Here is a 23,588-nt window from a genome sequence, read left to right on the forward strand (position 1 = left end):
TGAGGACTCGCTCACTCCATGCTGCCCTCGATGTGTAGTTTCTCCATTTCACTGCGTGCCCGCCTTGGAGCCCCCTGAGCGTCTCTCCTCACACAAGTGGTTGTGGTAACACCTTAACCCCTCTCCCCTCTGGTGCTAAATTCATCTCTCTGAGGGGGTGATGGATTTGAGAAGCACAGGAGCTTGTGTGAGATTTTCTTGAAGGAAAACATCTGAGAACCTCGGTCTCCACAGCTCTGTGTGCCCTCTTGCTGTCCAGGGAGAGTCAGTTTCACTACCCGGTCAGCCTGCTGAGGTTGGATGGAACCATCTGGAATTGCCAATAACCACATTTTTTAAATTTTCATAGTTTAAATATTTTTAAGAAGTTTTAGGTTCATAGCCAAATTGAATAGCAAACATAATTCCCACATGCCCCCTGCTCCTGCACACTCCCAGCCTCTCCCATTATCAACATGCCCCACCAGTTACATTTGTTACAATCGGTGAACCTACACTGGCGCATCAGAATCGCCCAAAGTCGCCCTGACGGGTTTCGCTCCTTGGATAGAGCAGCTGCCCATGGGCTGAGGAGCCCCGGGTTTGATTCTGGTCTAGAACACATACCTCAGTTGAAGGCTCGATCCCTGGCCCTGGTTGGGGCTCACCGATTGATGTGTCTCACTCACATCACTGTTCCTCTCTCTCTCTCTCTCTCTCTCCCTCTCCCTCTCCCTTCCACTCTCTCTAAAAATAAATGGAAAACTATCCTCAGGTGAGGAGTAACCCCAAAAAAAAATCACCCCAGTGCACAGTTTATATGGGGGCTTACTCTTGGGGTACAGTCTGTGGGTTTGGACAAATGTATAATAACATAATACCATGTATCTATCACACAGAATAGTTTCACTGCCCTAAAAATTCTCTGTGCTGTGCCTATTCATCCCTCCCACCCCACCCCAATCCCCTGGAAATCACTGATCGCCATAGTTTTGCCTTGCTCAATTGTTTTTGACCTTCAAAAATGGCAATCTAATACATCTGGGGGAGATTTTCAGCTCTTGGTTTGAGACCAAGAGTTTTCCAGTTGATTGCCTGCAAACCCCAAATTCCAAGAAACAGGAACCTTGACTCCCGAGGTGCTCCGAGCCCTAGCCAGTTTGCTCAGTGGACAGAGCTTTGGCCTGTGGACCAAAGGGTCCCAGGTTCAATTCCTGTCAAGGGCATGTCCCTCGCTTGCAGACTCCCAGCCCTGGTCCACGGCGTGTGTGGGGCAACCAATAGATGTGTCTCTCTCACATCTGTGTTCCTCTGTCTCTCCCTCTCCCTTCCACTCTCTCTAAAAAAATCAATGGAAAAAATGTCCTCGGGTAAGGGTTAAAAAATAATAATTTAAAAAAATAAAATCTTTAAAAAAAATAAAGAAGTGTTCTGGTTGGTGGTGATTTTACTGGTCGCTTGGCCAGGCCACCGAGAGGGACAAAGAGCTGCCATGGGGGGGGGGGGGGGTGTCAGGATCGGTGCCCGTCCGGGTGGGCAGCGCAGACAGGAGACCTGGCAGGAGTGCATGTCCAGGCTTCCTGGATGTATATGTTTTGAGTTTCTGGATCCTGGAAAGCCCAGCAGCAAGGTCTCGGGTCCGGCGCAGGCTTGACCGGCGTCTCTTGTTTCCCCGGTGTCCAGGTGTGTGAGAAAGAGAAGCTGCTGTCCGAGAGGAACCAGCTGAAAGCGTGCATGGGGGAACTGCTGGACAACTTCTCCTGCCTCTCCCAGGAAGTCTGCCGAGACATCCAGAGCCCCGAGCAGGTCCAGGCCCTGCACCGGTACTGCCCTGTCCTCAGACCCATGGGTCTCCCTACAGCCTCCAGTATTAGCCCCGCGCCCTTGGGCGTGGAGCAGAACCTGGCCGCCCCTCCGTGTGCGGCTGGGGACACCGTGCCCTGCTGTTTGGAGCAGGGTGCAGCTCCGCCCGGGCCCCCCTGGGCCCCCAGCAACGCCTCAGAGAACTGTACTTCTGCGCGGAGGCTGGAAGGCACTGACCCAGGAACCTTCTCAGAGAGAGGCCCTCCTCTTGAACCCAGGAGCCAGACGGTGACCGTGGACTTCTGCCAGGAAATGACTGATAAGTGTACAACTGACGAACAGCCCAGGAAAGAGTACACCTAGGGAGGCGGCCCGCCTCCGCGTTCTCACACCTCCCCACCAGGTGGCGCTGTCCAGCTGTCGTCTGGAAGAACCAAGAAGGAATTCGGTGCACACTACAGCGGTCTCAGCAGCAATACTGTTTCCAAGGATTCCCTCCTCTCTCCACGCAGGAGTGATCGTTACCTTCACAATGGTGCTACCCCTTGCCCCGGCAAGGAAAGACAACAGTGATGACACTGTCTGTCTGTGGGTTAATGTCAATCTTAACAGGGATGGACGATAACACCTCTAGGACCCAACCACGGATTTTTTTCTCAGTGGCCCATGTCACAAACCCTATCTCAGGAATTTCTTCTGAATGTTCAATTTTTTTCATTGAAGACAGCTTCTATACACATCAAAGTTTTATAGCTAGACTGTACATATTATATATAATATATATATATAAAATATATATATCTCCATATGCAAAAGTCCTGCATGCCTCAATTTTCTCATCCTAAAACTGGAAACTTCATTTCTCATTGACAGACAGGTTCCAACATTCCTCTTCTTTTGTCTCTGATGCTAGATCTAGTTTGGTAACTGTTAACATGGTCATTTTTTTTTTCTTGCTTCACAGTTCAACTTCAATTTGTACTTATTTATGGACAGAATTCAATGTTGGGAGTTCTCATTTTAAGGTTTTTGTTTCAGACAGCCTTTTCTGTTTGGTTTGGGTTTGGCACCGTCAGGTGGTGTCATCTGAGTTTGTGGGTTTGTTTGTTTCTGCAGACACTGTACAGTCATGGTCAACTTTGCCACTTGCACTGAGTTTTGGGTCAAACCTATTTTCTTAAATGAAGTTGTAACTTCCGTATAACTCGAGTATACTGTATATTCTTTGCTTTTAGTTTAAAAGTAAAACATTTTAGCTCATTTAAAAAAAACCACTCAGGTGATAATTATGTAGGAAAAAAACAATCTTGCCAAATAATGAATTCATCCTAGGATGTGTCGACAATAATCTGCTTGAATATTTTTCTATCTCACCTCCTCCCCACCTTTCCTAAGCAAAGTCGAAATGCAGGTGGAGAGTTCGGAGTTGATGCTGGATGTTCAGATTCCCATGTGGGGAGAGAGTTTGGGCATCTCACTCGAAAGTGCATCGAAACAGCAGGTGTTGGCTCCTGGAAATAAGTCACAGCTGTTTTCTCACCCAGGGAGTAAGTCCCATTCATTTCAACACTTCATCCGGCCTCGCTTGCCCTGGCAGTGCAGTGCGGCAGGACCTTCTCCTTGGAAGGACTTGGCTGAGCAGGACTGGCCTCCTGGGAGAACTCACCTGAAGGGGTAACCTGCAGCCCCAAGGCCCTGCCTCTACACGGCTGCCCTGGGTCAGTGCAGCTCACGCAGAGTAGGAGAGAGCAGGTCAGAGTGAGCCTGAGGTCTGTCCCGGACACAGGCGAGAGCATTTCTTCCTCCCTTTCTTCTCCAGATGCTTCGAGTTGAACTCTGAGGTTTTCCGCCAGTCTCTTTGTCCCAGGCAGATTTCATTCTGAGTCTTTGGATGTGGTGTGGCCAGGAGCCTGCCCTGACCCTGCCCCCACCACACACACACCTGCCCTCACCTGATGATCATTTTCTTCTCTTGCTGCAAAACTGGTTGGCTTGCAACCCACAGAGAGCAGCTTCCCTTGGCTGGGGGGTGGGGGGGGCGGGGTGGGGGGGCGGGTGTGGGCCCCTGGCCACGTTTACAGGAGAGTGTGCTGAGACCCCGCACCAGCCGCAGAGGAGGAGGAATCAGCTCCCTCGCTCCAGCAGCCTGGCCGGGGGAAGAGTCCCTAAGGGTTTGATGTGGGGATGGGGTGGTGGGCACTGGGGACTAGATGGTTGACTTTGTTTCTTTATTTGTGCCATTGTTTGGACAATATTAAAGCTGCATGTAAAAGGGGGAATTAGTATATGATGTAGGCAAAAGTGAAATCATAGTAACATGTTTTAGTATTATTAACTTCTTCTGTACAAATATTAGCGCTTAAACGTTGGAATATGTATGAATGCCAGAAATACGTTGGTTCATGCCGTAGGATTAAAACACACAAAAAGGCTTTTCTTTTAAACTAGTCCCACTTTTAAAACCTGCCTCTGGGTTTTCGTTTCCTCATGTGTGTGTGTGTGTGTGTGTGTGTGTGTGTGTGTGTGCCTCACTGAGCTCTGTACCAGAGCTGCCCCTGTCATCGCGGTGGTTGGCATTTCTCCGCCTAGTAGGCAGGTCTTGTGCTTCACCAAGGGGTCCGCCCGCCTCGGCGGAAAGCTGGTGACAGCTCGAATTTACACTCAGTGTGAATCACGTGATCCATCCCAAGTCTGTGCTGTGGTGGAGTCAGCCAACAGTATTTTGTTTTTTGAACGCTCTTGTTTCCTTTTTTACGTGACCTCTTTTTTCAAAAAAAAGGAATGTTTTCTGCTCAGATCACAACCAGGTCCAAACAACTCGTTGGCATCCTTTATCCTGGTAACAACTCACGTGCAACTGGTAGTCTTGACCGCATTCCGCCCATCCCGCCCCGTGGGTCCGTCCGCACACACCTGTGCCACGGCCGCTCCCAGTGGAGGGGCTCTCTTTCTCCCCACCCTGACTCCGTCCACCTCCTCTTCCCGCCAGCCCCCGCCTCGCTTTTGTTCCTCTCCCCAACCAAACCCTCGCTGTAGGAACTGGTTGCAAACACTGCTTGAAAAACTGCCCTTCGATTTCTTTTTGAACAAGTTGTTCCCATTTTGTTCACCATCCGCCATGAACAGCGAATAACTCCGTGCAATGCGACACGCCCGTGCCTGGTACTGCTCTGAAACGTGTGTTTGTCAAGGTCCTTTCCTGGTTCGTTCAAAGGGAGGACTAGCTGGGGACCAGAATCCCAATTGCCCCAAGTGGAATTTTTAAAACCAGCCTGTTCCTTCCCCCTGGGGTCCCTTAGGGAAGCCTGTGTCTCGTAGGAAAAGGAAAAGCAAGTGAACGATGAGGAACAGTGTTCTTTAGGGTCTGTCTTACCAAAATGAAGGACCCGCCCGCCATGGGCTGTGTAGGAGGATCCCTATGCCAGCCAAGCAGGGTCCCTAAGTGTCTGGGTTGTCGGGGCAGGGGCAGTGGAGGGGACGGGCTCAGAGCTGCCCGAATCTAGTCCTCCCCTTGGACCCACCTTTGTTCTGTGTGTGTCTCCAGACGGCCTCACTTCGTTCAGGTTGGTCCGGCTTTGGGCAGGCGAGTGCTTTGCTGTATGTGTTTGTTTCTCTGCGTTATCTGGGGGTGCCTTGAAAAAATGAACTTCATTACATACTGATTCTGGAACAAAGCAGTTGCAAAAAAAAAAAAAAAAGCTGGCAGTTCCTAGGCACTCCTGCTTCTCGCCTCTGGGTCCCCTGGCCGTGACTCCGGCGTCAGAGGTGAGCTGCAGCAGAAGGTGTGGTTTTGTATGGTGTACGAGTAATTTATTAACTGTCTTTCTGAAGGTATGCTGCTTTTAAGATGCACTATGATTTTGGATTTAATCCCTGTCTTGCTTTCCCAAGGAACTAAAAAAAAAAAAAAAAAAAAAAAGGCCGTTGATTAGTAAGCCAACTGCCACTTCTTGAAAAGGAGAGCAGGGAGCCGAGAGAGGGCTCGCCCGGGAAGGCTGCTCAAGGTCAGGTGGGCACAATGTGACGTTCAGTGCTATTGCCAAGCGGTCCACACCTACACTTTCTCCTTTAATGCTTTATGATGGCCGTTCAAGAAGAAGAAACAAGCAGAAGTGTAAACGTGATAAGCCGTTTAAGAAACTACCAAGTCCTGCCCTGTGAGCCGATTCACTGTGGGGCAGCATAATCCTCTGAACACGAGCAGAAGCCTGCCAGGCTCTCTCAAAGCCCTTCTTGGCTCCCTAGTGCTCTACATCAGACCCCATTTAAACTGGGGGCTGCTTAGTAAAGCACTTCAAACCGCTCCACTATCGCTTAGTTTGGAGGAGTCAGCTCTAGAAGGAAGCAAGAATCAAAGTTTTTTCCTCATCCCTGTAAATAGACTAGAGAACGTGGTATGTGTGTGTGTGTGTGTTTTTAAAGACTAAAGCTGTTCACTGGATTGTGAGTTAGTGTTTCTTCCCCAAGTTGAGGATTTTGTTGTAGGTTCAGTTTCTGGCAGGTCAGTCCGCAGCGCAGTGCCCTGGGTGGCCGTGGGGAGGCATTCTGTGTTCAAGCTGTGTGTTTCTAACACTGCCCAAGCCATCTCATGACCCAAGCATCGAAGTCGGATGCTGCAGAATAGAAGATATTTGCACACAAATATGTGCAAATAGTATTTGTACATAGAAAATAACTATTGTGGCAGATCAAGGATAAATTATTCAACTGACGGTGCAAAACATTTCTTGCAAAGAAAAGCTTAAATGTATAGTATTTTCCTACACTCCACCCTGGGAGGTAATATTTATATCAAATGACTATCAGTGTGTTTTCATTGTAATATGGAGATGATTTCATGGCGTGGCGTGGTGTGCGCATTTCAGTACCAAGCAATGGACAGACAGCTCTGACTCGCACGTTCATTCCAGGTTATTGACCTCAGAGGAAACCGTGGCCCTCCTTAGAAGCAGAAGTGCACCCAGACCATTCATTTCAGGTAGACTGGCATTCAGTGCCCAATGCTCCCGTGGGGTGGTCCGACTATGTGTATCAGGAAAGGGGAAAGGGACTTGGACAAAGAGGGGTTTTCCTACAGACTGATGCTAAGTCTTCTACCGGAACATGTCTAGGAGGCAGAGGGGTGACCGCCGCTCGAGTCCTCACAGTGCACTTTGCATGTGTGAGTGCTGGGGCGCCCATGCACGCTGGGATGTAGAAGACCTGCAACTTCTAGCGAGTAATCAGGAAGATTCCAGATGCACTTGGGAGCTTTGGGTGCTGGTTAGACACCGTGAGCCATTCAGGGCAAGCACCCGCCTTCCGCTTGGGAGGCCACCAGGGCCTGTGAGAATTTGTTCCAGAACCAGTCGGAGGCAAGTGCACCTCTAATATATGCCTTACAGACTCCAGAGGCCATATTCAAAACAGGGTCTTCTCAGTGTATGCAAGGGGCCGCAGCCCCGCCTCTCCTCCTCCCCAGGTCGAACAATACGGACAGTTTTCACACATATCTACCTGTATAACCCTCTGTACCTCTCATAACTGGTCAACGACTGTAACAGGTTACATCAGGTGTTTTTCTACATACTTTTTACACAGATTCTATGCGATTAATGTAACTTAATTCAGTGCATCGGTTTATTATACTAGTTCTTAGGCTTGTCTTTTATTTTCTAAGTGATTGTGGTTTTCCTTGTGGTTTTTATTGTAAAGATGAAAACGGCTGTTGATGCTTATTCTCTGTAACTAAGAATTTTTACCGTTTTTTTTTTTTTTGGGGGGGGGAAGCATTGCTATGAACTAATGAATTGAAACTTCATTTACTCGTTGTAAATACACTATTGTGCAAAAAAAAATTTCCACTCAGTTGAATTGCTAGTGTTAACTAAATTTTGTCTAGACACCATTTCTGTTGATGAAATAAAGACATATCATTATGCATTGTAAGCTGGTTTCCTCCGCCTCGGGTCCCTGTTACAGAAGACAGAGCTGCTGGCCTGAGGAAATCTCTGCTCCCAGAGAAGCCGTGTCTCTCCCTCTAGTTCATACCCTGACCTGTTACCTGAGTGATCTGATTAGAAGGCTAAAAATGTGATCATGCCAAAGTGATTCCTCGTCTCTGAATTTTCAAAACCCCCTAGTGCCTATGAGAGCAGATGAAAGACATTAAACCCCATTTCCTGGTTTGGGTTTGGTGCTGTCGCCTATGTCACCACTGGGGGGAGCTGTGGGAGGGTGTTGTTTCTTACAACAATGTGAACCTGCAATTATCTCAAACCAAAAGCTAAATGAAAGTAAACAGAAAAGAAATCAACAACAAGATACAAGGAGGGGCAGGGCAAGGAGTTTCTGGTTTAATTAGAGTTTCTGGTTTAATCCCCGAGATTCTGGTTTAATTAGAATCAGGTGAGTCCTGGGCATGAAAAAAAAAAAGTAAAGCTCTCAGATGACTATACTAGTAACTTGTAGCCAGAGTTGAGAACCCTGCTGTGGTTTGGCATAGGGTCCTGAGCACCCATGCATTGATACTGAGCACAGTCTCCTAGGTAGATGACTGGTCACTGGCAAGAAATGAGTATCAGTTTAAGAGAAGCATTTTAGGAAAAATCTAGGTAAGATGATTCATACTTGAGGTATGGCTTTGGTGCAGTAAAAAAAAAAAATCTCTAAATTCATAGGAGATATGAAACTGGGTTAGAGGGATTCAATCACTATTAACCCAAAGAAAGAAACAAAGGAAAAACCAAGTGTGTGAGCTTAACCAAGTGAGCTTAACGGGGAAGTTCCACCTCTAAACCTGGAAGAGTTGTTTAACCCTTTGCACTCGCTTGCTTTTTTCTTGATTCCTTTATTCTAATGCTAACCATGTCGAGTCACACTCGACATCCGAGTGCAAAAGGTTAATGAACAAAAGCAGTTTGGAGCAGTGGGTAAAGCAAATGTCATTCTTTTTCCCAGAATTGAAAAGAATCTACAATAAATATCTATTATGTCTTACAATGGTCAGGAATGTTTATTCCACAGTGGCTTTTCAGAGAACAGAATTAAAATCAATATGATATTGATTTTAGTCTTTGTGAGATATATCCCCAAATATTTGTATATGACTTTTAAATGCCAGAGCTATGAAAACAATGGAATGAGACAAGGGCACCTCAAGGTTACAAACAATCCCTCCTCTGATCCGTTTTCCACACTGTGGCAGAAAGAGCTTTCTAAAGTGACTCTGACCCAGTCACTCCTCTGCTGCACATCCCCTTTGAGCTCTCCATTGCCGCCCTTCCAGGCCTCCATGCTCCCTTCTCCAGCCTTCCCTCTCCCACAGCCCTCCTTCCACCCTGTGCTCCACCAAACGTGACTCCCCAGAGAGCCCTGCTGTCACACCTCTCCCTTTGTCTGTGCTGTGCCCTCTACTGGATGGCCTCGTCCATGGACCCCAGTTCTCCTAGGCCTGGAAAACTCACATCTTTGACAATGCAGTTCAAAAGTCACTTCAACTATGAAGCTTTAGAAGATGCAGTACATATATACAATAGAATATTACTGTCATAGTACAGAGTGAAATCTTACCATTTGTGACAAGCATGGATGAACCTAGAGGAATTATAAGTGAAATAAGTCAGAGAAAGACAAATAGCATATTTTACTTATATGTGCAATCTAAAAAACAAAATAAGTGAACAAACAAAACAGAAACAAATGTATAGATACAGAAAACAGACAGGGTAGCCAAGTGGAAGGGGGATGGAGGCTGGGTGAAAAGGTGAAAGGATTAAGAAGTACAAATAGCAGTTAAAAAATAGTCGTGAATGTAAAGTACAACCTAAGGAATATAAGCAATAATATTGTAATAACTTTGCACGGTGCCAGGTAGGTACCAGACTTATTGGGGATAACCACTTTGTAAGTTACATAAATGCCTATCTAACAACTGCACTGTACACCTGAAACTAATACAATCTTAAATGTCAACTGCAATTGAAAAGTAAAAACTATGAAGCCTTTCCTGACCCATCCATAAAGAAGTGACCACTCCCTCCTTTGCACACCCCGTAACATGCACCTTACACATAATCACAGTTACATGTTTACCTAACTTTCCCTTTTATGGCAGAGATGGTATTTTATCTATTTACACACCCAGCACCTAAAAGTCAGATGGATATAAAGTTTTCAATTAAGGTTATTTCATGAGTTGAATTTCTTGAATGAATGAATTTAACTCTTATAAATTAACTTCCCCTTCCTCCTCTCCCTCTCTCTCAACACAGACATATACACACCATGAAGAAGAAATGGAAGGCTAAGAAGGGGCCAAAGTGGAACACTTCTTGTAATAGTTCCTTGATCAGTTAGTCTGTCTTTACTTACCATTGATGTTCTGTGCCCAGTGGCTGAAGGCAGAGCAAGGGGCTGTTTTGCTGATGCAGAATGCACGAGCTAGTCCGAGAACTGAAGCTACCTGAGTCACTGTGCAGCTGTCCCTTTTCAGATAGCAGCCTGGACAGAAAGCTGCCCTTGCGACTGCCCGAGCAAGATCTCTGTCCAGACTCCACTCTCTCTCACGCTGCCATCGCTGTCTCTGCAGTGACTGTGCAAATCTGAGAGGCTCCCCTGAGCGTTGCCAGTCCTGGGACTGCCCCCAGGTTCCTATTGCATAGGATGGACAATGTCTAGGAGGCATCATTGTGCCTAGCCAGTTCTGGGACATAGTAGTCTGTATGGCAAAGGAAGAAGGGTCTGGTTGCTGTCCCGGGTGCTGAACTCTAGCACAGTCATCCCAGGGACATGGGCTGTGGACATGGAGCTGTCCGCTGTGCTGACCCTTCTCAGCCCAGTCCTTTTTACTACCTCAAGGATCTATCTCAAGTGGCTTGGGTTGTGGGATTTGTCACAAGGTTTTAGACTTCGGCACACTGACTTGGATGACTTGTTGCTGGTTGTTGGCTTGAAGTAGAGATGTTCTTTCAGACAAGGGGGAGCAAGTCACGTCCTGCTGGGGCACTGAATATTTTCTCAAATGAAAAGGAGGGGCCCTTTCATCATCAATGCCCTCATTGCCTGACTTCTCATAAAATGCCCTCCTGATTTTCCTGATTCCCAAATGGAATATTTCTAGTACATTAAGGAGCAAAGAGATGGCTGCAATGCAGTGCATAAAGAGCACGAAAATGGTCTTCTCTGTGGGCCTGGATACAAAGCAATCCACTGCATTGGGGCATGGAGGGTGAGTGCATTTGTAGAGGGAGTGCCTTTGAAACCCATAGAGAATATACTGGCCTACCATAAACCCTACTTCCAGTACAGGTCTGATCAAGATGTGTAAGACAAGTACGCAGTAGACATCCTTTCAGAGGGACCTTATGGATCCTCTTCTGCTCTTGTAACCTCCTCAGTTCCCTATCTATCCTTTGTTGCTCCTCCAATTCCAGCCCTGGATTCTCCATGTGGGTTCTAAGGTGTGACTTTTTCCTCTGCCTCTCCTTTTCAAAGGCCCCGAGTCTATAAAGGACATGGCCCATATACACCAGAGAGGGAGAAGACACGAAGATGATTGGTAAAACCCAGAATCTGGTCAAAGAGATAGGGAATGCATCATCATAACAGATATTGTTGCAACCTGGCTGCTGGGTGTTGCAGGCAAAGGCTGACTGTTCATCATCCCAGACATCTTCAGCAGCCACACCAAGTGGCAGCATTCGGAAAATGAAGAGGATGGTCAGCCAGATTTTCCCCACGATGGTTAAGTGGGAGTGAACTTCCTCTAGAATGTCACCCAATAAGTTCCAATCCCCCATGGTAAGAGACTAATGCCTGAAATACAGAGAACACAGAGGTTAATAGCACCCCTGGATGTAATGTATAAAGACTCAGGCTCATTAAAACAGCAGATTGCTTTTTCATGCCAGTAAAACTGTGAATGGTTTCCCAGCCCTAATATTTATGGACCATGCTTGATGAAATAGGATGGTTCCAGGGAATATCCAATTTTGAAAAAACACTAAAAACTCTCCACAATCTGATCCAATATCCTTCCTATTCTGTTCTCTCCCACACAAAGTTGACTGTCATTCTGACATATGCATTGGCCCTCATGTTTGTACAATGCCATCTATTCCACCATTTTACTCATTTTTCTATCATCTGAGATGCCCCATTTACCACACATCCTACATGATCTTAAATAACTCTTACTGTGGCACTGTACCTAACATGAGTTGTGTGATGGTTGTAGCATTTTTGTCTTTGCACACAGAAGATATCAATAAATAGCAGTGGGCTGAATTGTCTTTTCACTTTAAAACTCGGTTCCTCTCACAGAAATAATCATCAGCAGAAAAACAAAGGTCCTCATTATATATTATCAATGGCGCCCACTCAAGACTAAAAGTACAAGTAAAGAAAACAGAAATCAGCCAAATAAACCCTCAGAAACTGGCACAGAATAGCAGTAAAGATTAAGAAGACACAGAAATAATAAACAACGACATATGATTACATGTTTTCATGGAAGCTTTGCTAACTTAGAGGAAAAGTGAACATAATCTACTTCTCTAGCAAGCTTGAGATCTGGAAAAAAATGGAGACAAAGCTGACATAAGTAGGTTATTTGGTTCACACCGAAAAATTTAATGTTTTTCAAGGTTCAATGAGGCTAAAATACTTGGTAGGTTAAAATCCTCTAAGATGTGGAAGACTTCCAAATGTGAAATATATGGAGGAAAAGCAGGAAAGTGTTATTGGGTTAAAACAAATAATGAAACAATTTTCTCTTTCCATAATTCATTCCTTCAATATTTACCAAAATCCTTCTAGCAACTAGTAGATGCCAGGAAATTCAACAATGAACAAGACATGCCTGGCCCAGCCCTCACAGTACTTAGTCACTAAGGACTCCCACTAACATATAAATGAACCAATAGTGCAAAAAAGCAAATATCAACTCAAAAATATAAGAAAAAAAATTAAATTGTTATATTTCCCCAACTTATCTCCAAACACAAATACAGGGTGGGGCAAAAGTAGGTCTACATTTGTTTGTATAGAAAACTAGAGGCCCGGTGCAAAAATTTGTGCATGGGGGAGAGGGGGTTGTTCCTCAGCCCGGCCTGCAACCTCTCTAATCTGGGACCCCTTGAAAGATGTCCTACAGCAGGTTTACAGGGATCAGGCCTAAACCGGCAGTCAGACATCCCTCTCACAATCCGGGACTGCTGGCTCCAGCCGCTCACCTGCCTGCCTGCCTGATTGCCCCTAACCACTCTACCTGCTGGCCTGCTCGCCCCCAACTGCCCCCCGCCGCCAGCCTGCTCACCGCCAAATCCACCCCCCTACCAGCCTGATCACCCCCACCTTCCCTCCCCACTGGCTTGCTCACCCCCAACTGACCCCCCCCTGCTGGTCTACTTACCCCCAATGGCCCCTGCCATCCCATCCTGGCCTGATCACCCCCCGGCGACCCAAGGTCCCAGCCCCTCCTTTTTTTCTTTTTTTTTTTCAGCGCCTCCTTGAGCGGAGGCCAGGGCCGGCCAGGGCAGGTGGGAAGTTTGGCTTCCTCCATTGCCAGGGCAACCCAAGCCTCCTGCTTGCTCCAGCTCCTGGCCGGACGCCATCTTGGTTGGGTTAATTTGCATACTCACTCCTGATTGGCTGGTGGGCGTAGCGGAGTGATGGTTAATTTGAATGTTTCTCTTTTATTAGTGTAATTACAATCGTCCTATCTAATAAAGAGGGAATATGCTAATTGATCATCACACCCTCACAAAGATGGCAGCGCCCACAGCCACAACATGGCGGCACCCAGTCCCCTCAGTCCCGCTGGGGTGGCAGGCACATGGCACAGCCGGGCCCACACCCAGGCGGGCCCATCTGCTCCGCGCGCCTGCCTCTGGAGTCCCCCAGTCCCCTCAGCCCCCCAGCTGCCCAGAGCCAGCCCAAGGTGCAGGCAAGCCTCGGATAGCGGCTGCCCAGCTGCCCAGGGCCACCCAAGGCTCAGGTAACCAGGGCCGGCCGATACTTGCGCTGCCGGCAGTGGCACCAGCAGAGGTGTGATGGGGGCGTCACCTTCCTCTGATCGCCGGGTTGCCTCCTGCCCCTGAGGTCTCCTGGACTGTGAGAGTAGGCAGGCCAGGCTGAGGGACACATCCTCCAGTGCATGAATGTTAATGCACCAGGCCTCTAGTTAATAAATAATAATACAAGAATAAACTTTCGTGTACCCACAACTGTAAACCTACTTTTGCCTAACCCAGTATAAATTCCAGATGGAGTAAAGTATTAAATCTAAAAAGGTAAACTCTGAAAGTATTAAAATAAAATGTAAAAGAATATGTTTTACAATCTTGAAATAGAGGAGGCTTTTTAAGTACAGCAATGGCAGAAGTTATAATTGGAAAAAATATATAGATTTTACCCAACAAAACTGAATGGCAGAGTGGGCACAGCCATATAAAAGGATAAGATCTTACCATCTGTGCATCAGGGATAGACCTAAAGGGCATTATGCTAAATGAAGTCAGACAGAGAAAGACAAATACCATATGATTTCACTTATATGCAGAATCTAAAAAAACAAAACAGAAACAGACTCAGATATAGAGAACAAACAGATGGCCGCCAGAGGCTAGGGAAGTTGGAAGACTGAGTGAAAAAGGTGAAGGGATTGAGAAGTACAGATTGGCAGTTACAAAATAGTCATGGGGATATAAAGTACAGCATATGGAATATAGACAATAATATTGTAATAACTATGGATGGCTCCAATTGGGTACCTGAAATATTAGAAGGGGGGGAGTACTTTGTAAATTATGATTGTCTAACCACTATTCTGTATACCTGAGACTAATCTATATATATATAAAAGCCCAGTGACCAGACCAGCGGAACAACCAGAATGACCAGAATGACCGGTGGCTATCATGCACACTGTGGCAGCCAACCAGCCTGATTCAGCCTCTGATCAGCCTCCAACACCCAGATCAGGGGTGGGGCCGGCCGGCCAACTGCCCGCAGCCCCTCCCTCCTGCCGGCCCAGCCCAATGGGCCCCCATCGGGGCAGGCCGGCCAGACCCCACCATGCACGAATTCATGCACCAGGCCTCTAGTATAAAATAATATTGAATGTCAACTGTAATTGTAAAATAAAATTTTTAAATTTTAAGTAGAGATGTCCAGAAAGCATTTGAGTCTAGAGAACAATAAAAAGGTACAAACTAGAGATAAACATTTAAGCATTTGTGAATAATCATTGAATAGGTAGATGAGATCACTTGGGGAAAAGAAAGAAAAATAGCACAGAGAAAAAAGGGGAAAACATGAGGGGAACCCAAAGCAGAACTGAGTACCAGGAGAGAACAGTTGACAATGCCAAGTACACACACACCACTATTTAAATAAATTAATGGTGGGATATACTATACTCAGGGATTCAGAACTCAATTACTATCCATAAAGATGCCCAGTTTCTCCAAATCAATTGATCCACAGATGCAATGTGAGACTATCACTGAGTAAAATAAAATCATACACACACACACACACACACACACACACACACATATATATATATATATATATATATATATATATATATATATATATATGCATTTGTATATGAGATGTATAGGTATGTGATTATGAGCATGGAGGAAAAGAACAGAAGAACACACACTGGGAAGTTAATATAGGTTATTGGTGGTTTGTAGGAGGTGATAAGGAAGGGGGAAGTTTGGAGGAGGAAGAGAGAGGCAAAAAGAAAAAGATTCTTCTCAGGAAGCATGACTGATTTTTACCCAATGTGTACATTTATGTAAATTTATACCTGTATGTGCATACATGTTTAAACAATTTCTAAAATAAAAAATAGATTCTTTCAGAATTTGAAAGGGGTATTATTGAGTTTTATATTTTACTCTATGTACTTGTAAATTGTTTCAAATTCAAAAATTATACTTCCCCAAATAAAAACTTTGAAATCTTGGACTTATACCTCATTAACTGAAGCAACAATTTGCTAAGTTCTATCCTTCCTTAATCATCCATTTAAATTTTTCTGGCCATTATTCTTTATTAAAAAGTAATACCTTTAACACATAAAAATATAGAGCTTCTAGCCTATATAATAAAAGCCTAATATGCTAAGTGTCCAACCCTTCGTTTGACCGTTTGACCAGTCACTATGACATGCACTGACCACCAGGAGGCAGACACACACCAGTAGGTTAGCCTGCTGTTGGGGTCTGGCCAATCAGGACTGGATGAGATGGGCCAAACACACCCCGGAGCCTTCCCACGGTCCCTTCCTGGCCCCAATCGGGGCTGGGCGAGACGGGCTGGACACACCGTGGATGAATCTGTGCACCAGGCCTCTAGTTTTATATAAAAGCCCTCACCCTGGCCAGTGTTGCTCAGTGGTTGAAACATCAGCCTGTGCACCACAGGCTCTCAGGTTCGATTTCCAGTCAAAGGCACATACCTGGGTTGTAGGTTCGATCTGGCCCTAGTTGGCACATGTGCAGGATGCAACCAATCAATATCTCTGTCCCTCCCCTCTCCCTTTCAGTCTCTCTAAAAATCAATGGGAAAAACATCCTTGGGTGAGGATTAACAATTACAACAACAAAAAAACTAACAAGAAAAAAAACCTAAGATGGAAAAACTAATTCATTTAATTACTTATTCTCTATGTGACCATCCTAAACTATTTAATGCTTCTTTTTGCCACTATATCCTTAAAAACTGGAAATTACTTTTAAAATAGAAAGTAAAAGAAAACGAGGCCAACATGAAAACCAGAAATACAATCATACATTCTGGCATGCAAAAGTCAGATCCTTTAGCCGAAACCGGTTTAGCTCAGTGGATAGAGCGTCGGCCTGCGGACTGAAGGGTCCCAGGTTCGATTCCGGTCAAGGGCATGTACCTTGGTTGCGGGCACATCCCCAGTGGGGGGTATGCAGGAGGCAGCTGATCGATGTTTCTCTCTCATCGATGTTTCTGGCTCTCTATTCCTCTCCCTTCCTCTCTGTAAAAAATCAATAAAATATATATTTTTTAAAAAAGTCAGATCCTTTAGACAAATATTTCTGTTTCCTAAAAATAACTACTTTTTACCATTAAATGGCTACAGGTCCTAGAAATATTGTTGACTTTTCTTTCACTATCAAATGTTAATTTAGCTCTCCTTTGTAAAAAGCTGGTGTTTCTTTCCTAAATTGTATTTCAGATGCTATCTTTCTATCCCCACAGGAATTTCCTATATTTCTCATAAACAAGAAAATCTACATATTGACCACTTACCTTATAAGGTGGACAAAATAATAATGACTGGGATCAAAGAACCTTCAAGTTGAACCATGTCTGGCTAATTAGGGAACTGCAGCTGGTTGCCAATATAAAGGCTCTGATCAGCTGGCTGTGGGGCCCAATCCAGAATGAGCACAGTAATTTTGATCAATGGAGCCTAACCTAGTCCTCTCCCAAGGTCAAAATGTTGTTTCGTGCTTTGCAATTCTCTTGTAATATTTTTTTCTAATTGACACTATGCTGGAGCCATTCCTGGTATAACATATTGGGAAATGAAAAGTGAAACAAATGAGAATTTTCCTTTTTCATTTGTGAATAATTACAGTGATTTGAGTGAGTGCATTTCTTTCAGACGATTAATTGCTCTGGGAATTGATGTCACAAATCGATGGGTGGTGTCTGATTTCATCAATAACTGCTCAGGGTGAGTCTACTAGCTTTATCAAATGTGAACACGTAATAATGGAGTGACAGTCAAACCCAAAGTGTTCTTACAAATCATGCTGTACTGATAGAAGAAATATCTCAAAAAGAAATGAAGCAATTTTAGACCACTGAGATGTGGGCTGTGTCTGTATGTAGGCTGTGTGTTCTAGCAATCTTCTATTAGGCTGCAACAGACAGTTCAGGAAAATTTCTTTCTTTTTCAGTAGAGAATCTACTGAAAGTGACAGAGCACAGAGTAAGAGACTCTCCCATAACCTCTCAGTAGTAATCTGAAATGTCCTGATGAGGTAAGTAATCCTGGCACTGCACTGCTGCTGGGAAAGAGAAGGGGCTGCCGGACTATCTCATCCCAGTCTCCAAAGAAATTAGCACACTAATGGATGAGAACCACTGCCAGAGACTTGTCTCCTGGACATCAAGACATAGAAAGCTACAGTAATTAAGAGTGATAACATGGCTGCATGATTACACAAACAGGCCAATAAACAATACAGATTCCAGAAAGAAACCTACACATTTATGGTCACCCAATTTGTTGGCAAGGTGGCATTAAAGAGCAGTGGGGTAGGAATAGTGTTTACAACAAATGAGACTTGATCAAATTGGATGTTTTTTAAAAATTGAAAAAATGCTGAGTAGTTTTTTATTCCAGACAAAGCAGGAAACACCAATGTGAGAAACATCAATCAGTTGCAGCCCACACACACCCCGACCCGGTTTTGTGCCCTGACCAAGAAATCAAACCTGCCACCTTTTGGTGTATGGAATGTTGCTCCAACGTTAACTGAGCCACACCAGCCAGGGTGAAACTCTTCATTTCAGTATGTGTCTAGATGCGGGTACTTCCTTCTCAATCTCATTTGGCTCTCTGGCCCTTCAATCTTTTTTCCTCTTCTGGTCTTCTTTTATTACTCTAATACTGGCACGTCTTCTATCCTTCACCTCACTGAAATCTGCATTCATATTTACTATTTGGTTTTGTGTACTTTTTTTTTTTTTTACTTCTAAAAGTTTATCAATCTGATTTTCAAACTAATTCATTCTTCAGCTGCATCCATTCTACCTCTACTCCCTTTTGTTATGTTCTTTATTTAAATATTATGTTTTCATATATTTATACTTGGTTTATTTCTTATTTTTGTATCACATTACCAAAATCTTCTTTTCTTTTGATGTTTATTGGCTTTATATTTAATTTCTGGGGTCTTGTTTGTTTTTCTTTGAAACAGTGGCATCTCTGAATTATCACTTTACTTTGGCTTGTGAACTCATTTAACCTGGTGGTATGGGCTCTTCTGAGTGACAGTAGGCACTGGGGAAGAACTGAGGGCCAGCCCTCTAGGCCATGTTGGAAGTTCAAAGAGAGGGAAGAAGATAGGCAATAGGACAGGCACTACAAAACCCAGTTAATTATTTCAGTTTGTTATCTACCAAGCAGGGCTTCCCCTTCAGACACAATAGGAGAAATGGCAATTTCCTAAGGCAATTCCAGACTCTTGAGCCTAGATAATGACCCACAGTCCTATGAATCTGAAGGGGGAAGAGCGAACAAATAACGCACAATCTAGTCAATCCTTACCTGCTTTCCCCAAATCTTGACACCCTCCACCCCCACAAGAGCTTCTGTACTGCCCTGACTTTAGCTGAGGATACCTGCCCAGAGGTCTGCTTCCCTCTGCCAGTACCTACTGTGAGAAAGCAGGCAAAGGCAACTGGTTTTCTCCAATGAATCCATGCACAGACATTCAGCCATCTGCACCATCACCAAGAACAACTTCACAATAGCCTCCCATGTCCACTGTGAGTTTTACCTTTTTTTCCTTTTAATTATTATCTAAACACATTTAAAAAACAACAACATTCTAATAAAAATGTAACAGAACTTTACACGGTTTTATTTATACATTACTGGTTTTGAAAGCAAACTTTATACAAAAATTTTATACATATAAAAAAAATTTCGTGGCTAGGCAAAGCCATTTATGTGTGTATGCACACAAAACACAGATACACACACCCAAAGTATTTTACATAATTTTAAGTATACATATTTACAGATACACTATTTAAATTACTTTACAATTTACCAAAATGAGGCCATTAGAAAAACAAATAAAAATATATGAAAACAAACTAATTAATGGTTAATTTAAAAATGCTACAAAACTATTTTTAAAAATCTAGAAAAGAAACTCATTTCTTTGAAATATCAAAACTAAGGTTTCAATATTATATTGTTGTTGCTTTTATCTTAATAACAAATTCTAACCTGTTTAAAAATAAGTTTCTTGACTAAGAGATAGCAAATCATACTGATGACCGGAACAAGCTGACTTGAGAGTAAAGAGTCAGCAATTAATAACAAATGTAGATAATTTAGTAACCCATGTCATAAAACTGCCCTCTACGTCCCCATTTAAAACATGAGGAATTCCAAGCTTCTGTGTAGTATGCAGTATCAATTGAGACTCCAAGGAATTCAGCAACTTATCTGTAAGAAAATGCTAAAGTTATGATTTTATTTTTATGATATGACCATTTCATTAGTGTTGTTCTTTTAACTGAGTTCTACTTAGATAATACTGATGTTTAAAACTAGCTTTTTACAGAATCAGTTTGGAAACCATATCATTATACTCTGATTTTGAAAAGAATTTAATGAGACTATAGTACTTGGAGGGAAAAATCAGTTAAGAGACAAGCTAGGAATGAAGCAACACATTATGCTATCATGCAAGCAAATAAAATCTCAAGTATCAAATCCAATAAAAGATTTATAAAGGAATTTGGAAATTTCAAATTAATAAGCATCACTTCCAGATACAAGTTAATTCTTCCATGAATGTACATTATTTTCTCGAGAATAGAAATCATATTTTAAGAAAATGTTCAAGTAAAACAAAAAACTCAATTTAATTTCTTAAAGGCAGTGAAAATTTTAAAGCACAGTAAATTTGAAAAATAACCAGGTCATTGTCGCCTTAAACTATTTTAAAGGTCTTTAGAATAAGCTCTTTCTTCAAATTCCCCATTATTAAGTCTCACATTCAGAATTATATAAATAGAATTTTAACTTCACAATGAACTACTAAACATCTTCTGAAGATCTTAATAGCAAACTAGTTGCTTTGAGAGGATACTGAAATTATCAGTTTCTAAAGCAGTAATTTACATCAGGTCTAGAAACAGATTTATAACTCAAATATATTGAGAACCCTTCACATTGAGGTCTATGGCCAAATATGGTTTCTACTCTGATTTAATTTAATCCGAACTTATTTTAATTTAAAATGGGATGTTTTGCATTTAAATAATCATAACTACAATAATATCTTAAATATGAAAAATAATATCTTAAATATCTTTACAATTTTTCTTCTGTAAAGTCTAAATATTTAAGCAACTGGTTCAGTTCTTACAGGAAAATCCTGCTGAAAAACACTGTTGCCTTAATAAACCTGTACAAGAATGGCTTTTAAAAAAACTGAGGGGGGGGGACTGAGGAAACATGTCTGTGAACATTATTAATAATTTAACATGGTAAATCATGTCATCTATTCAAATGATAACGAATTCCAAGTATATGTTTTATATTTTAAAATATTAAATTTTTTTTATTAATCATCAAATGGATTCCCTCTGACCTTAGACCCATCAGCAGTTGGAAGGTTAGGGAGGAATGCCATGCTGATTTTGAACTGCAACTCTGAGCACATCCTGTGGGTTTGGTGACCTTAGAAGCCTGCACAAGCAATCATCCTCCAACCTGTGACTGAAGCAGGATCCCAACTGGATGTCTCTCACCCATTACTCACACCTTTGATGACTAAAGGCCATTAACTGCAGAGTTCCAGTATCAAACATTTATTTTACTAATCTTCTGTAGTACAACCATTAACTACCTGCATTTTGACTTTTCAAAGAGCTTCAATAGTTGCTGGAATCTTTCTGAGACCTGAAAAGTAAAAAATGAGTATTAATTTTAAGTATTACAATGAGATCCTTTTTTTCTTTAAAAAACATTTTTTTAATATATCAAAAGGCCTGCTTTAGTGACATGCTAGTCCCCCAGAAAATAACCCAATATCTCCTTGTCAGTAGCATACATGCTCAAGTTGACCAGCCAACTCATGTGCATACATGTGTCTTTATAAACCAAAGCCATGGGGCTCAGGTGTCTGCTGCTATTTGTTCCTGTTAGCCAACCCGTGTCCAGAAGGGCAGGCAGGGCACAGAGAAACCCTTAAATGGTAGTGAAGGTTTAACAGACCCAACAGCCAACTTTTCAAGCACCATCACCCTCACCGCCCCCCCTCAAAATGAGAGCCTTATTTCTAACCAGACTTCTCGCCTCAAATTTGGCTCCCAGTGACCAGAATGGTTTTTCCCCTTTAAAAAAAGCACACATATCTGCACACCAATATATATATATATATACTTTTTTTGTTTTTGCATTTAACCTTTTGCACTCGGATGTCGAGTGTGACTCGACACGGTTAGCATTGAGATTAAAATTACTCTTTGAATGTATCAATAATTTGAAATATAAAAAAATCCAAATAAATAAGTTTGTATGAAAAGAAACTCCAGTTTTTTATTCTACTGCTGCACTTTGTAAAATCTGGGGTATTTAAAAAATTAAATCCCGAGTAGAATAAAGGAATCGAGAAAAAAGCAAGTGCAAAGGATTAAATATAAAAATACTACTCTGATTTGTGTTATAAACCGAGGACCAAGCAATGAGAACGTTTTCTTCAGAGGTAGGGCTACCCATCCCGTCCCTTTATGCTGAGCTTGCCTTCCAGTGAGGGCACTCAGCCCCAGGCCAGGGAAGCAGGTCACTGCGAAGAGGCCACAGTTGGCAGGTAAGAGGGCTTCTGCCTGCTGCCCCCCACCTTTCCTGATTCTCACTTTCATTAGAAAGCTGCTTATAACCTCTTATGGAACTTCCCAACCAAAGCGAGTATCTAACCTAACCACAGAGCAAGCCCAGCACTCCTACCCTCTTCAGCTACCTCAAAGAAGAAAAAGGTCCTTCCCCTCCCTTCACAAATACTATGCTCACTGTCCAGATAGCTATGCCTGTTGGACAAACACCTGATTAAGTGAAGCAGTGGTTATGTACCCCCTCCCTCCCCACTAAAACACTAGAAAGCTTCAGTGATAGGGGGGAAAAGGGTGTGTGTGTGTGAAGAGACTAAGAACTTGACCCCTCTAACCTGGCCAAATAAAGCAAGAGCTATTAACTGGGCACGAGGAATAAAAGAAGACCTTGATATTCTGCCCTTTGAGTTACATTTGTTATGACAATTGAGGGGGGAGAGTGGGAGCAGGATGAAGAAGTAATTAGAAGGATCTGGATGGCTGCAAGTCTGGTCCACTGGGAGTGCTGCTCAGACACTCGGCTCTTCTCCCATCCTCAGCTCTATGAGATCTTTTTTTTTATGACTACTTCCACAAAACATCTTAAGAAAGTTACTGTCAATAATAAAGAGATGAAGTAATGTCTGGAAAAATAAAATAATCTTCATACTAAAGGTGATTGCTAGTTTAACTTTCAATACTAATCTTTATTTTTTCAATTCTATTGGGTGATATTAATAAAATTATATAGGCTTCAGGTGTACAATTCTATTATACATCATCTGTGTATCATACTGTGTGTTCACCACCCCAATTCAAGAATCAATATTAAACTTTCTTAAACAGTAAACATTACAAAATTGTTTAAGATCAAATAAGTAAATGTAAGACAACAGAAAAATAAATTAGGATTGTTCTTCCACAATCACCAAGTTTTTAACAGTCCAAAACAAAAAGCCATACTTTTAAAGAAGCTGGCAAATAAGTATCTACATATTTTAAACATGTTAAAATGAAGTCTAAGTATTTCACATCTGTGAAACTATAGAGATGTAAAAATTGGGAAGTTACCTGAGATGAATTTTTATTCAACTTGGCAGCTACATAAGAAAATGTTTCTATTGATGGCCCGCTTTTCTGACACTCCAATAAAATTTCCCGGTCATCATTTCTACAGGGAGAAAATGTTATTTAGCTTTTGTAGATTAAAG

At 43.0% G+C, this 23,588-nt stretch overlaps 3 protein-coding genes across 12 annotated transcripts in view; 1 reads left to right on the forward strand and 2 right to left on the reverse strand.

Annotated features, from left to right (window-relative positions):
• The window catches only part of BACH2 (BTB domain and CNC homolog 2), a 332,743-nt gene extending 328,955 nt beyond the window's left edge, over positions 1 to 3,788 (forward strand). For all 5 annotated transcript variants that reach the window (XM_079779974.1, XM_079779973.1, XM_079779972.1 and 2 more), the window contains one exon: positions 1,663 to 3,788. In XM_079779974.1, coding sequence (XP_079636100.1) covers positions 1,663 to 2,145 — 483 coding nt within the window. In that variant the 3' untranslated portion in view covers positions 2,146 to 3,788. The remainder of the gene's footprint in view (positions 1 to 1,662) is intronic.
• Positions 3,789 to 9,895: 6,107 nt separating this feature from the next.
• Positions 9,896 to 11,561, reverse strand: GJA10 (gap junction protein alpha 10; the record flags this gene model as incomplete). The annotated part of the gene is given in 8 exon segments (XM_079781609.1): positions 9,896 to 9,910; positions 10,135 to 10,172; positions 10,175 to 10,296; positions 10,298 to 10,375; positions 10,377 to 10,615; positions 10,619 to 10,654; positions 10,658 to 11,093; positions 11,095 to 11,561. Coding segments are annotated over 8 exon segments (1,431 nt in total).
• Positions 11,562 to 19,386: 7,825 nt separating this feature from the next.
• Positions 19,387 to 23,588, reverse strand: part of CASP8AP2 (caspase 8 associated protein 2) — a gene marked incomplete at its 3' end in the record, with an annotated part of 29,818 nt that continues 25,616 nt past the window's right edge. For 5 of the 6 annotated variants that reach the window (XM_079781335.1, XM_079781330.1, XM_079781334.1 and 2 more), the window contains 3 exons: positions 23,449 to 23,548; positions 21,417 to 21,469; positions 19,387 to 20,005 (listed from right to left, as the gene is read on the reverse strand). In XM_079781335.1, the coding sequence (XP_079637461.1) occupies positions 20,002 to 20,005; positions 21,417 to 21,469; positions 23,449 to 23,548 (157 nt within the window). Of the gene's footprint in view, positions 20,006 to 21,412; positions 21,470 to 23,448; positions 23,549 to 23,588 lie in introns of those variants that run through there. The other variant, XM_079781331.1, reaches the window with a different exon arrangement.

This window comes from Cnephaeus nilssonii, assembly GCF_951640355.1.
Source record: "Cnephaeus nilssonii genome assembly, chromosome: 9".
Taxonomy (NCBI): domain Eukaryota; kingdom Metazoa; phylum Chordata; class Mammalia; order Chiroptera; family Vespertilionidae; genus Cnephaeus; species Cnephaeus nilssonii.